This window comes from Coloeus monedula (genome assembly GCF_965178545.1).
Source record: "Coloeus monedula genome assembly, chromosome: 6".
NCBI classification, from domain to species: Eukaryota; Metazoa; Chordata; class Aves; order Passeriformes; family Corvidae; genus Coloeus; species Coloeus monedula.
The window spans coordinates 12,260,477-12,271,975 of record NC_138786.1 but is presented as its reverse complement, the minus strand read 5'-3'; the positions used below and the strand labels follow the sequence as shown (position 1 = coordinate 12,271,975).

The 11,499-nt window shown below is 40.4% G+C and overlaps 1 protein-coding gene across 1 annotated transcript in view; it reads right to left on the bottom strand.

Annotated features, from left to right (window-relative positions):
- Nucleotides 1–2,994: 2,994 nt before the first annotated feature.
- DENND5A (DENN domain containing 5A) overlaps nt 2,995–11,499 on the bottom strand; it is a 62,611-nt gene continuing 54,106 nt past the window's right edge. Inside the window, exons 17-23 of the mRNA XM_082284479.1 lie at nt 10,503–10,648; nt 9,831–9,949; nt 8,485–8,666; nt 7,585–7,667; nt 6,254–6,377; nt 5,249–5,417; nt 2,995–5,029 (exon numbers count right to left, since the gene is read on the bottom strand). Coding sequence (XP_082140605.1) covers nt 4,846–5,029; nt 5,249–5,417; nt 6,254–6,377; nt 7,585–7,667; nt 8,485–8,666; nt 9,831–9,949; nt 10,503–10,648 — 1,007 coding nt within the window. The 3' untranslated portion in view covers nt 2,995–4,845. The remainder of the gene's footprint in view (nt 5,030–5,248; nt 5,418–6,253; nt 6,378–7,584; nt 7,668–8,484; nt 8,667–9,830; nt 9,950–10,502; nt 10,649–11,499) is intronic.

Here is an 11,499-nt window from a genome sequence, read left to right as displayed (position 1 = left end):
AGGCTGCACTTACCTCAGCTCCATCCAGGCCTGCCCCACGTCCATCCCTGTGGTGCCCTCAGAGGAATCAGGAGCAGCAGGTCCATCCAAATCCCAGGGAACAGAGATGGCCTCAGCTCCTGAGAGGCAGGTTTGGTGTCTCTCACAGGCTCAGCACACCCCCAGCAGGTACCAAGTCCACGACTGCACCCCCAAACCTGCCCAAGGATGAGGCCAGAGCACCATCTCACCAGAGCATGGCTCAGGCTGAGTTCATCCTCTGCATGTCCCCAGGCAGCCCATGGGGTGACACCCTCAGTTGCTGGCAATGCAGCACCAGCCCCAGCTCAGGAAGATTGATGTGGTTCCCCCAAGAGTGATATTAACACTTGTTATTTTGCTTTGCTTAAAAAAAGGCTCCACCACAGACCAGGCGGTGTGTGAGAAGTGAAGCAACAGAGATACCTCCAAATTAATGATCAAACCCCTTCCCCTCTGTCTTCCCTGGTGGTATAGAACATTCAGTGATGACCTCACACAGTTTGAAACAGAGGGAATGGTAGCACATCTAGGTGTGGGCACTCACAGACACCCTCCAAGGTCTGCATTAGTCCCTTTGCCTTCCCCTTTGCCCCATTCCCTGACTCCTGAGCAGGCATCTCTTCCACTGGTGGCAGTCTGACTGACAAGGGTGGCTTGGGGGAAGGCGACACTGGAGCTGGGAGGGAGGAGCTCTAGTTGAACAGATCAGACACAAAACTGTACAACAAAGGTCTCCTGAAACGAGCCACTAAAATGTCCCACAGACCTGCAGCCAGACAAAGAGCAGATGATCAGCCAAATTAGAACAGGCTTCTTGAAAATAGCACATTAATGCTATTTTTTTCATGTTAGATGACAAATTTTATTGCAATTCAGCAAATGAGCTACACCTGTAAAACTGCTTTGTATATCCAATTCACATTTAATGTCCAATGGATTGAAATGTCACAGGAAAAATAAAAAAAGGAAAACAGTACCTGGTTTTGTCATTATAATGTAAACTTCAACACGGCCCTTAAAAAAAACAAGCCAGTGATTTCCCCATGTAGTAAAATATATAGTTTATAAGGTATTGATGCTTTATCTTAGTTTAACAGCCAATCTCTAGGTATAAAATAAAAGAGCTACAAAGATGTGAAGTACGTGTACAATTTCTTCAAGTATTTTCAAGTATCCTATAGTCTCTTCACTACGGACAAAATTCATTTGACAATATACAGAAAAAGTTAACTCTGAATAGTTTCACTGCAGGAATCTTAACATATTCATGAATTTAAAACACATAAAAAGTATGGATCATCCAGCTAGTAAGTTCCATTTGAACAGTTTGAAAAATACTCTTTGTAATGGAAAAAGTTGTGGAATAGTCTCCAGTTCATGAATATGTTTTCAGCTACAGAACATCAGGTGGTTAAAGTTTATGGCAGGTAAAGGCTTTTTTTTCTTTCTGTATAAACTTATCATCATAGTATTTTATTACATTTAAACCAAGTCTTTATTAGTTTGCATTTTATTTTTGTATAAAGTATCACTGTATGAACTCTGACAGCATTAACCAAAGAAGCATAAATAATTGATAGGTAATAGCCTATTTTTTCCCCTCAAATCAGGTATGAGCCTGTAAACATTTTGGCCAGTTTAGCATTATGTATTTACTGCATGATGAACTGCTTATTTTTCGTCACTGTATTTCTCTCTCCAGAATGAATGTGTGTTTTTAAAAAGATTATCTTTCCCAATTAACTGTTACCAAAAAATCCCCACCAAACATCAGAACAGCACAGCCACACTAACTGCACCTACCAAACCTGCCCCCTTCTTTTGGAAAAGTAACAGGAAAAAAAAGGTTCAACTGCATTACTCTGAACAAAGGGAGAATGATTTTACAAAGCTCTAAATAAAACAGATACAAAAAGGTGATAAAAAGGTGCTCCCTACACCATTTGTTCCTATACAGTTCAGCAGAATGGCATGGCAAGAGCAAATGCTGGATGCAAACCTTATTCTGTGGGACTGATGCTAGGAACAGCCATGAAAGAAGTGGGTGGGTTTGTGGTAAACACGTGGGGGTTGTGGCTGCTCCTACAGACTGGACTGAGCCAGCCAAATCTCTTCCCAAAAAGCTGGCACAGGCTATATTTAGTATCTCACTCTTCCTTGGTTGCCTATGGATCTAACAAAACCAGCTTTTCTTCTGCTGCATTTCAGAACCTTCTACTGGTCCTTCAGCACAGCAAATCCCTCCAGACTTGGAAGTCCACAGCAAAAAGTGCTTTGAACCCTAACAGGATTAAGCACAGGCCCCCAGTGAGAGGAGGAGGAAGGTCGATCTCAAACTGGTTTTTCCTGTGAAAATAAAGTAACCCAGGAGCTGGGAAGATGATCTCTGTGTCTTCCTTTTGCACTGGACAGCCAGCATGCAGGGTGTTCTCACTGATGGACAGCATCATCCTCATGACCCAGCCAAGGAGCCACCCTTGGCAATCACCAAATCCCAGCCTCTGCCCATGCCAGCTATCATAGCGAGGGCAAAACAATCCACACCAAAACAGCCATTAAGCCAGTGGTATCATGTCTCACTAGGTGAACTTGTGTAAGGAAGGAAAAAAAAAAAAAAGATGAAAAAAGAACCTTAATTCAGGGTAATTACCTCATGAAAGATAAAATTAATCCATCCTTAATACTATGAAATATATAGTTTTAATAGGATCAAGGTTATTAATCTGTTAAGGTCAAAACATAGAACCTTCCTTTCTTACTTAATATTCCCTGTGAAATATACAGGCCAAGTAAAGTAATTTTCAAGACAGCTGAAACAAACAAACAAAAAAACCCAAACAAAAAATCCCCAAAAACAACAACAAAAAAACCAACAAAAATTATTTTTTTGCTATTATGAATGCATAAACAATTTGGAGCAGGTGTAAAAAGACTATCCCAACATACTAAGTTGAATACATGAAATTCTTAGAATGCAGTACAACTCTTTTTTATTTTTGCCCTTCCAAAGCTGGAAGAAAAATAAAAAAACATCAAGAAAACCAAACCTGCACACAGAGAATACTTCATGAAATGCTCCTGTAAGCTGTGAAGGAATTCACACCCACCCCATGTGAGGAGTGGCTCAGACATTGCCCTCACATCTTCCTAATGCTGCTGTGAAATCAAAGAAGAATCTTGCTCTGATAAGTAGTGACAAAGGAACTTCTCAGTTTAATAATGAAATAAATAGGACAAAAGTAAAAATAGTCAAATATTTAATACATGTGCTCTACTCATAAATTATGGAAATAAAACTATCACAAGATGTGACTAAGCTGTAGGTAAAGTAAAAGTGCTACAACATCATATGAACCAAAAAACTTGGACTCTGCTTCTCAAAAGAGAGACAATACTGAGATAAGTTTATACAGTGGAGACCTCTTAAATACACAGCCCTGAACTTCTGTACAGTAATTTGTGATGCTGATAAATCAGCCTGTTCTTAAGTCACATATTCATTTCAAAGAGATTTTTATCAGGAGATTCAAATGAACAGAGATGCCTTCAGGCATTTGCCAAGTTCCAGATCTCCAATAAATTAAGCTTTCCCACTTACCTAAATTTTTTTTAATGTTTGTATTTCATAGTAGAAATGGACTAACCTTTTCTTTGCTAAAACCAAAAGCATCCCAAATGAAGCAGACTGTGACAACAGGATCCAAGACGTGCATTCAAAAGGAATAGAAAAAACCTTAATACCACTGTCTTTTCAGAAACATTAAGAAATCCTTATACTTGTTAGTAAGGTATACTGTTATTATTTCAGATGGGGCATAAAGACCTTTATTTAGTCATCTGGCATTTGGGGATCTCGTGTCCCCCCTTATTAGCAGTTACGAGAATTACCAGCAGCAACCATATACCAAGCTTTAAAAGGCTGATTTAAGTAGAAACCTTCTTGTGATATGAACAATTATTCCAGGTTTTTCATTTAAGTGGGCTACACTGTAAATTCTGAATTGCAACATAATATAGCCAGTTGTATCATAGAAGATTTTTTTTTAAAAGACAAACTTACAAAACACAATGATAGGTTAAATAAATAAAAAACATCAGTTAAAAAACAGACTTAATTTCTTCTTCTGTGCAATTACGTACCAATATGAAAAATATTACTTTGATCTCTGGACATTTCACGGTTCAGTCTCCTGGATTTCACTAAAAATAATACTGACAACAAAAATAAAGGAAAAAAATAATTGCTGACAAATCAGTGCTTTGGAGCTATTAAAAAAAAGCACAGATCAGATCTGTAGTTCCCTTGCAGCAGAACATGACCCAACACGTTAAAAATCAAACGTTGGTAATAATGTTAATATATAAAATATTAGTTTAAAAACTATAGAATGACCTTCTCAGCAGAAATGGAGTGTATACATTGGGGTGTATGACATACAGCATATCTGAAGGCAAGTTCACAGAATGCTGAAAGGCTCACTGCACATTTTCTATGGCAAGGAAATACTGCAGCTTTAAAATAAGCTGCACAATACTCATCTCTATCTCTTTCACATGAAAGTGTGTAAAAAGCAAATCAGCAAATAAACTCTAAAATAGATTTATACCAAAATCCTCTTTTTTACATTGAGTTTACAGCTTCTATCCATTTGCCTGTACTATTTCTGGAGTTTCCTTCAAGAAAAGTCAAAGTTGCATTTTTGGGCCATGAACAAGTTCACGATACAATGTACTGGCAAGACAGAACTTTTGCATACTAACGAGATTCACTCCTTGTTGCTTTTTTTGTGTTTGTGAAGACAGTTTTTCCTGTGGGACAGGAGGTCAGATGTCGATTCCTTTGACAAGAGATGCCTCCAGGGTGATGTTGAACTCCTGCAAGGTCTGCAGCACCCGAATCAAAGAATTCACCAGCGTGTGATCCTTAATCAGGGCTATGTCCTCATACATCTGGGCTGTAATGGGGCAGTCTGCAAGCAGGGCGATCCAGTGGTGCAAAAGGTGGTCTCTGACAAGGTGGCAGTTGGCAGTTTGGGAATAAAAATAAAGCCAAGTTAATTTCACCCCTGCACAGACATGATTTTCATTCTTTCGCTTCTAAGCACACCTACTGAGTTCTCTGCTTATCTTTATGAGACAGGGAGTCAGGAGTAACTGACGTGCAACATCTTTTTCATTTCATTAAAATACCAATAACAACAACAATAATAAAGAAGTTTCTTTATACCTGGCTCCAAGACACACCAGCATCTGAAACTTGCCATCCTTCCCAATGTTTCTAGGGGTGTTGTTGATAGCAGTGATAAAGCGACAGAAATTCCTGGCCCTTGTCTGCCAGTTCTCTTCTGGGACCATCTCATTCTGCTCAAGGGTCTCATAGTATGTTTGTGCTTTTTCTTAAAAGAATGGTGGGAGATAATGAAGTTTCATCAGTGCATACAGCATATAGGAGAGAGTTAAAGTTGAAAGGCCTGAAGGATTGAAGCTCATCCATTTATTTCCTGAGTCATTATATTTAGGCACTGGTTTTTTTCCGTTTGATTCAGTTCTGTGTTCCCTCAGTGTAAAACTGGAATTCCACTTCCTTCCCTCTGAACAAATCTAAAGACGTTCACCTATCTACTGAATTTGAGTGCAGTAAAGTGATGGTACAAGGGGAGCACTGATGTTAAAGTACCTACTCAAAACACAGCAACATTATTAAAAATAATTCCCTTTTTAAAGTGTGTTTGTGATCTCAGTTGATTTATTTAGCTTTGTGTAAAGGGATCTGGGCCATTGTGTGAAAAATGCATGCTTATAATCCCTTTATTACAATGTCCAGGACAAACCAACAGCACTAGATCCATCTGTTGTGCTCTGAAAGACAACTCAACCTCTTACAAGCATGATTTATTGCTTTCACTGTGCTCAATTAACAACAAGGTTACCCTATGTCAATTCACCACCTTATTTATGTACCTCTTCCTCACTAAGAAAATTTGTTTGACACTATTACTGCTAGAAGGACAAAGCCCAGTTCCTGCATTAAGTATGGAGCCAGCTTTGGCAGAAGACAGAGATTCTCTCTCATGACAGTATAAGGAGGTAGGAGCTCTCCTGGAAATTCAGCTGCTGAGATGCCTCCAAGAAGTCTGCTATTCACACCAGCTGAGACACAACAGCAATGATAAGGAACACGGATGTATTTCAAAGATACAAACAGGCTCTGGGAGGTCATCCTCCCACTTACCCAAAAAATCCCAAATGAAGACATTCTTGAAGAGTCTGGGTGATTTAAATCCGTGCTGGAACACTTGCTCAAGAGCTGAAACAAGTCCACTTTCTCCACACAGCAGCAGGGTCAGGCTGCCTCTCTGCCAGCACACACAGAAAACACACACACACTCAGCACCTCAGTTTGGGACTCAGGGACACAAGTCTCCCATTAAGTTTTTAAATAAACAGATGCCTAAATCTGTTGTCAAACAGTGACCCCAGACAGGATGGCCCAGTTCTCACAAGTCCTGAGCATTCAAAAATAGATTGACTTCTCTAAGAATAAAGCCAAGGAAAGCATTGTCAGGGCCTCATCATCATCAAATGAAGCCTCAAGCAGTCTGCCAATTAATGAGCAGGTTTTACTTATAATAATGATCACTACAGAAAACTAGAAAAGTCTTTTCCTCTTTTTTGAAGTAACAGAGATCACAGATCCAGTGTAGCAGGTGCCTCTGATTGCTCATCAACAAAAACAACAAAGTCCTTCTTCAGCACTTGATGGTAAATTCTATTTTGCAAAACCAGTCCATGACGACTTGAGATCATTATCAATGTGATCATTAACTAGAATTACACTGTATATTAATCTGTCATGCCATAATGAACTCAGAAGTCAGGTGCTATAGGAATGGGAGGACGTATTTGTAAAAAATTCCTGTTGAGAGCCATCCATACAGAGCCAGCACTGCTCTACACCCCTCAGGCTCACAAGGGCTGGACTGGGATGATTTGACAGGGGTATGCTACTTAGGTTTGTTTCAGAAAAATCACTGCTCTGTCAGCTGATTACATGAGTAATGCAAAAGAGTCTTTAAGAGCACTTCTGCTTCACTTGCTTGGGTGATGTGGGTGCTTTCAGGGTGGTCTTCTTTGTTTCTTTCCTTTTTTTTTTAAAGTGGCCCATGGGTTTTCATGTTTTAAGTAGCAAAGATAATGCAAAACAGACATTAAAAAACCTACTTAGAACTCGATGCAGATGTAAAATGTCAGTTAATTCAGAACAAACTAAACAGGAGGCACTGTTCTTGACAGTGTATGGGTAGAATCCTCGGCAGAACTTGACTAATAACACAATTTCCAATACCAGAATGTTAACATTTAATTTAACAGAATGCTCCAGTTAGCAGCAAAAGAGAGGTGTTTGAGGCTGTACTACCTCAGTATCTCATTTTTGCTCCACTAAAGGAGTTTTCAAGCACATGGCTGCTCATTCAGTTTAGTTATTTCTGCTATATATTCTCTCATGTTTGCTAATCAGAGTTTTAGGACAGGAGTGCCATTACACAGACAATAACCTCTCACCTCCTTCTCTGGCTTGTGGAAATGCTTGACAATACCATTAACAGCTTCCCCAATAGCTTCTTGTATCTGACCAGTATTCAACTCTGCAAAATACAAAAGTATATCCAGTTACACCTTCAGAAATTGTACCTGTGTGTGAGGGTTATGGCCTAACAAAACACAGGAGAGGAGCATGAACCAGTATAACTCATTCTGTTAGGGAAAGAGTGCTGGGCTGTGGGTAATGGAAACCCAACTCCCACTTTTATGTATTGTTGAAGAGGTAGAAACAGAGATGGTTTGGTTTTAAATTGAAGTTAACACTTCAAAACAGTGTTTGAAAACAGTGGAAAGGGTTTTCACACATGTGAGTTTTCAGACCAGGACCCAAAGCTAAGGAAATGAGCTGTGCTTTGTTTAGGACTAGCAAATCTGGGCATCCTGGAAATACTTCCTGAGGTTGCTTCACTGCAAACCCAAGCACTGCTGGGAACAAAGTAGCCACCTGATTTGTCAGGAATAAGACAACCAGAGAACCCTGATCTCAATAGAAAAAAATAGAGAAGGCCATGAATAGAAGCCACTAGCAAGTTTCTTCATCCATGAAGGACAGACAGAGACAAGGCCACAAATTTCTACCTTCCTCCACAGCATTCATTCCACAGGTGAAGGACAAGAATACAAAAAACACCACTAGGGCAGCTAAGCACTGGACCAGGAGTGCAGAGACATCTGCCATCCTTGCAGACTTTCCAAACTTTAACAGTACAGGTTACTTGGGATTGTCATTTGGAAGTTAGCTGGAGTTCAAGCAGGACACTCGGCTGAGTTTCACAGGTCCTCTCCAAACTCCAGGGCTGTTTGCAAGCCCTCAGGTGATGATGCAGAACAGGACAGGACAAGACAACCCCCAGCACTCACTTGGCTTATTGTTTGGTGAGATAGTGACAAATCTCCTGATCATGCTCGGAGACTGCTGCAGGGGCGGGGTTCGGCACTGCCGCTCATCAGCCTCGGTGTGGGAAGTCAGCAACTCTCCCACCAGGATCCTCTCTAAGCTGCCATCATCCATGCCCTTCCCAAGCCACCTTCCGCAGGGAAACCTAAGAACACCAAGGAGATAAATACATGGCTCAACCCAGATTCAATTCCATGCCAAAGACTTTCAACTGCAGTTGCCTAAAGCCCAAATCCTGCTAGCATAGTTATTAGAAAGACTTCCTTCATCCAGCAACAAAGTCTTGGCTTTGGCTTTTGCCAGCACAGGCAGCAAAAATAAAACAGCTTTTCAGTTCCAAGTTTGTGCTGAGTGCTGCAGTAAATGATCCATCCACAAAGCAGATTTTGCTTGAGTCCCATATGTAGCACGGGATTTGAGGAAAAATGGGTAAAAGGGGAAATCCTACTACGCCCCATAGATGGGATAAGAAATACAATGAATATGCTACATAGCGGGCCAGCTGCAAAACAACCCCACAACCCAAACACATGCTTAAATGCCAAAACACCAATACTTCTGCTGAATTGGGGTATTAAATCAGACACTAGAAAGCACACATGCTCATTTGCTCATTATCACTTTCTCTGAACCAATGTTGATGTCAGTTTAATCAGCTTAATTGGAAAACTGAACAGCATCCAAAAATAGAATCTTTCCTCTTCATTTAATTACAAATGAACTGGCATGGAGAGCTGGCTGGTGGACTTACCCACCAATTTGACATCAACATGAGCCTGACAGTTTCTCTAAACAAAGGACAGAGCATCAAACTATGCTGTACCTAACACAAATAAATCTAATTCTCACTGCAAATTTCATTCCTTTACTTTCCCCATGTAAACACAGGTTTCCAACACTCATAAGCCCTTGTGCTCCAGCTTGTGTCCAAAGGTGACTCTAACACCTAGAGCACCCAGGCCTAATATAAAATACCACCTGTATTTGATAAGCAGCAAGCTCTGACTTGCTCTTTCTTCCTTGGGCTCAAGGCAGATTATTTCTAAGATGCACAACAGTCAACTCATCCTCCCCACCAACAGTCTGATGTGAGACATGAACATCTGCAAACTGCAGCCCTGTTTGAATTTGTAAGAACCACGACTTGTTTAATGCCAGAAGCCAAACAATCTTTCTGTGCCTTCAGGTCGAGGCAACTGCAGACACAGAGTCCCAGGAGATCAGACCTTTCTAATCAAACAAGCCCTACTGTGCCAGCTCCCTGCAGAAATTCTACTTACCCCACATGAAATGTCAGGATGATACTTACTTGTAAGTATGCCCTGTTATTTCATTTCTGACCATAACATATTCCACAAGCCACTTGGCATACAGCCCTGAATTATCATGTCCTATTTGCACTGTGGTCAGTTTTCCCAGGTTCTGGCACTGCAAATTAAACAAAAGTTTGTCAGAGGAAACTGAAACAAAGCAGCATGTTGGGGGAGTACACTATTACAGAACATGCTCAAACAGAAACTCAGAAATGTGGTTCCTGTTTCTGACTGCATGACTGGTTCTGGGCTTTTTAGTGGTAGGCTGCTTTACTTGTTTCTGTTGGTTTGCTTGTTTTGTTAAATACTGTTTTGATCAGCATAGAAAATATCAGCTGAACTGGATTTTTCAATTAAATTTTATCCAATGCACACAACACACGTGCAAAAATCAGAGCAGAATCACTTCTTTGTTTTCCAACAGAAGAGGATATGACACCTCCCACAGTTGTAACATAAAGACAGTCTTGTCTATCCCTTGCACTAAGGAATTGTCAGTCATTTTGCTCTGCATGTCATTAAATACAGGTTAAATGTGCTACACACAGGCACAAAGTATCTGTGACTAACCACAAAGATATGAAACATATGGCAAGGTGGTACAGCAAGGGGAGAATTTAAAACTTCACAAACAGAACATCCAAATCAGGTTTTATATCAATACAAACCTCAAAAGTCATTTCTAATAGATTCCTGGGAATCTGCAGGACTCCTGTTTCACCCAGTTCTCCCGAAATACAGATCCAAGGATTGGCTGTGAACATTGAGCCACCAAGTTTCTTGCTGGGAACAATCAATATATGGTATGGTATCACTGCAAACACAAAAGAAATAACACTTCAAAAATTAAGAAGGATAATTATGTAACCTCTTTAGTCAAGAGAGGGGCAAAAGGTAAGTCATAAAACTGCATTGCAGTACCATGAAATGTTAAAACAACATCAGACATCCTATTTAATCATGCTGACACTTGCACACTAAGCACTGACTGACAATGGGGAAGTATACACATACACAGCAACCACTAAGAAACAGAGTTGACAGCAGAAGTGTCAAATGAAGAAAGAAATTTGGATGGAATAATGCCTTCTTATGGGTATAATCAACCTTTATTTACCAACTTCAAAACATGGCACGAAGATGGTTACTTATCCTCATCTTAGTGACAGCAAGTAAAGACATGGTATTCCTGTACTCAGGACACTGCTCAGCTCCCCCGGGTCCCATTCAGGTACTAACTGCAGCCTTTCTTTACAGGCCTGGACAGCAGCAGCATTCACTACCATGGCTGAACAAATTCTGATAGAATACAGCACAATGCTGCAAATTTCTCTGTGCTATGTCGCTCTTAGTTATGCTAACTTTAGGACTTACCAATTTTTGAAAGAACAAGCAATTTTTTTCCCTTCTAAATAGCACCACATGTGCTCAACTGCTTTCTGGTCCCCTGGTTTACCTGTGGGTAATTCAACACGTATCACCTGAGCTGCAGCCCCTCCTCTGACTCACAAAGCATATGTTCTTCCACCACCCAGCATCTCCTGCACAGCCCTCTGTTAACCAACCTTTTATAATAAAATCCAATGCTCTGAATGGTCACTGTGTTTCTTGGCTGTCTACCCTTCTTTTATAGTGCATAAGCAGATTACAGTCAGGGCTTTTCAG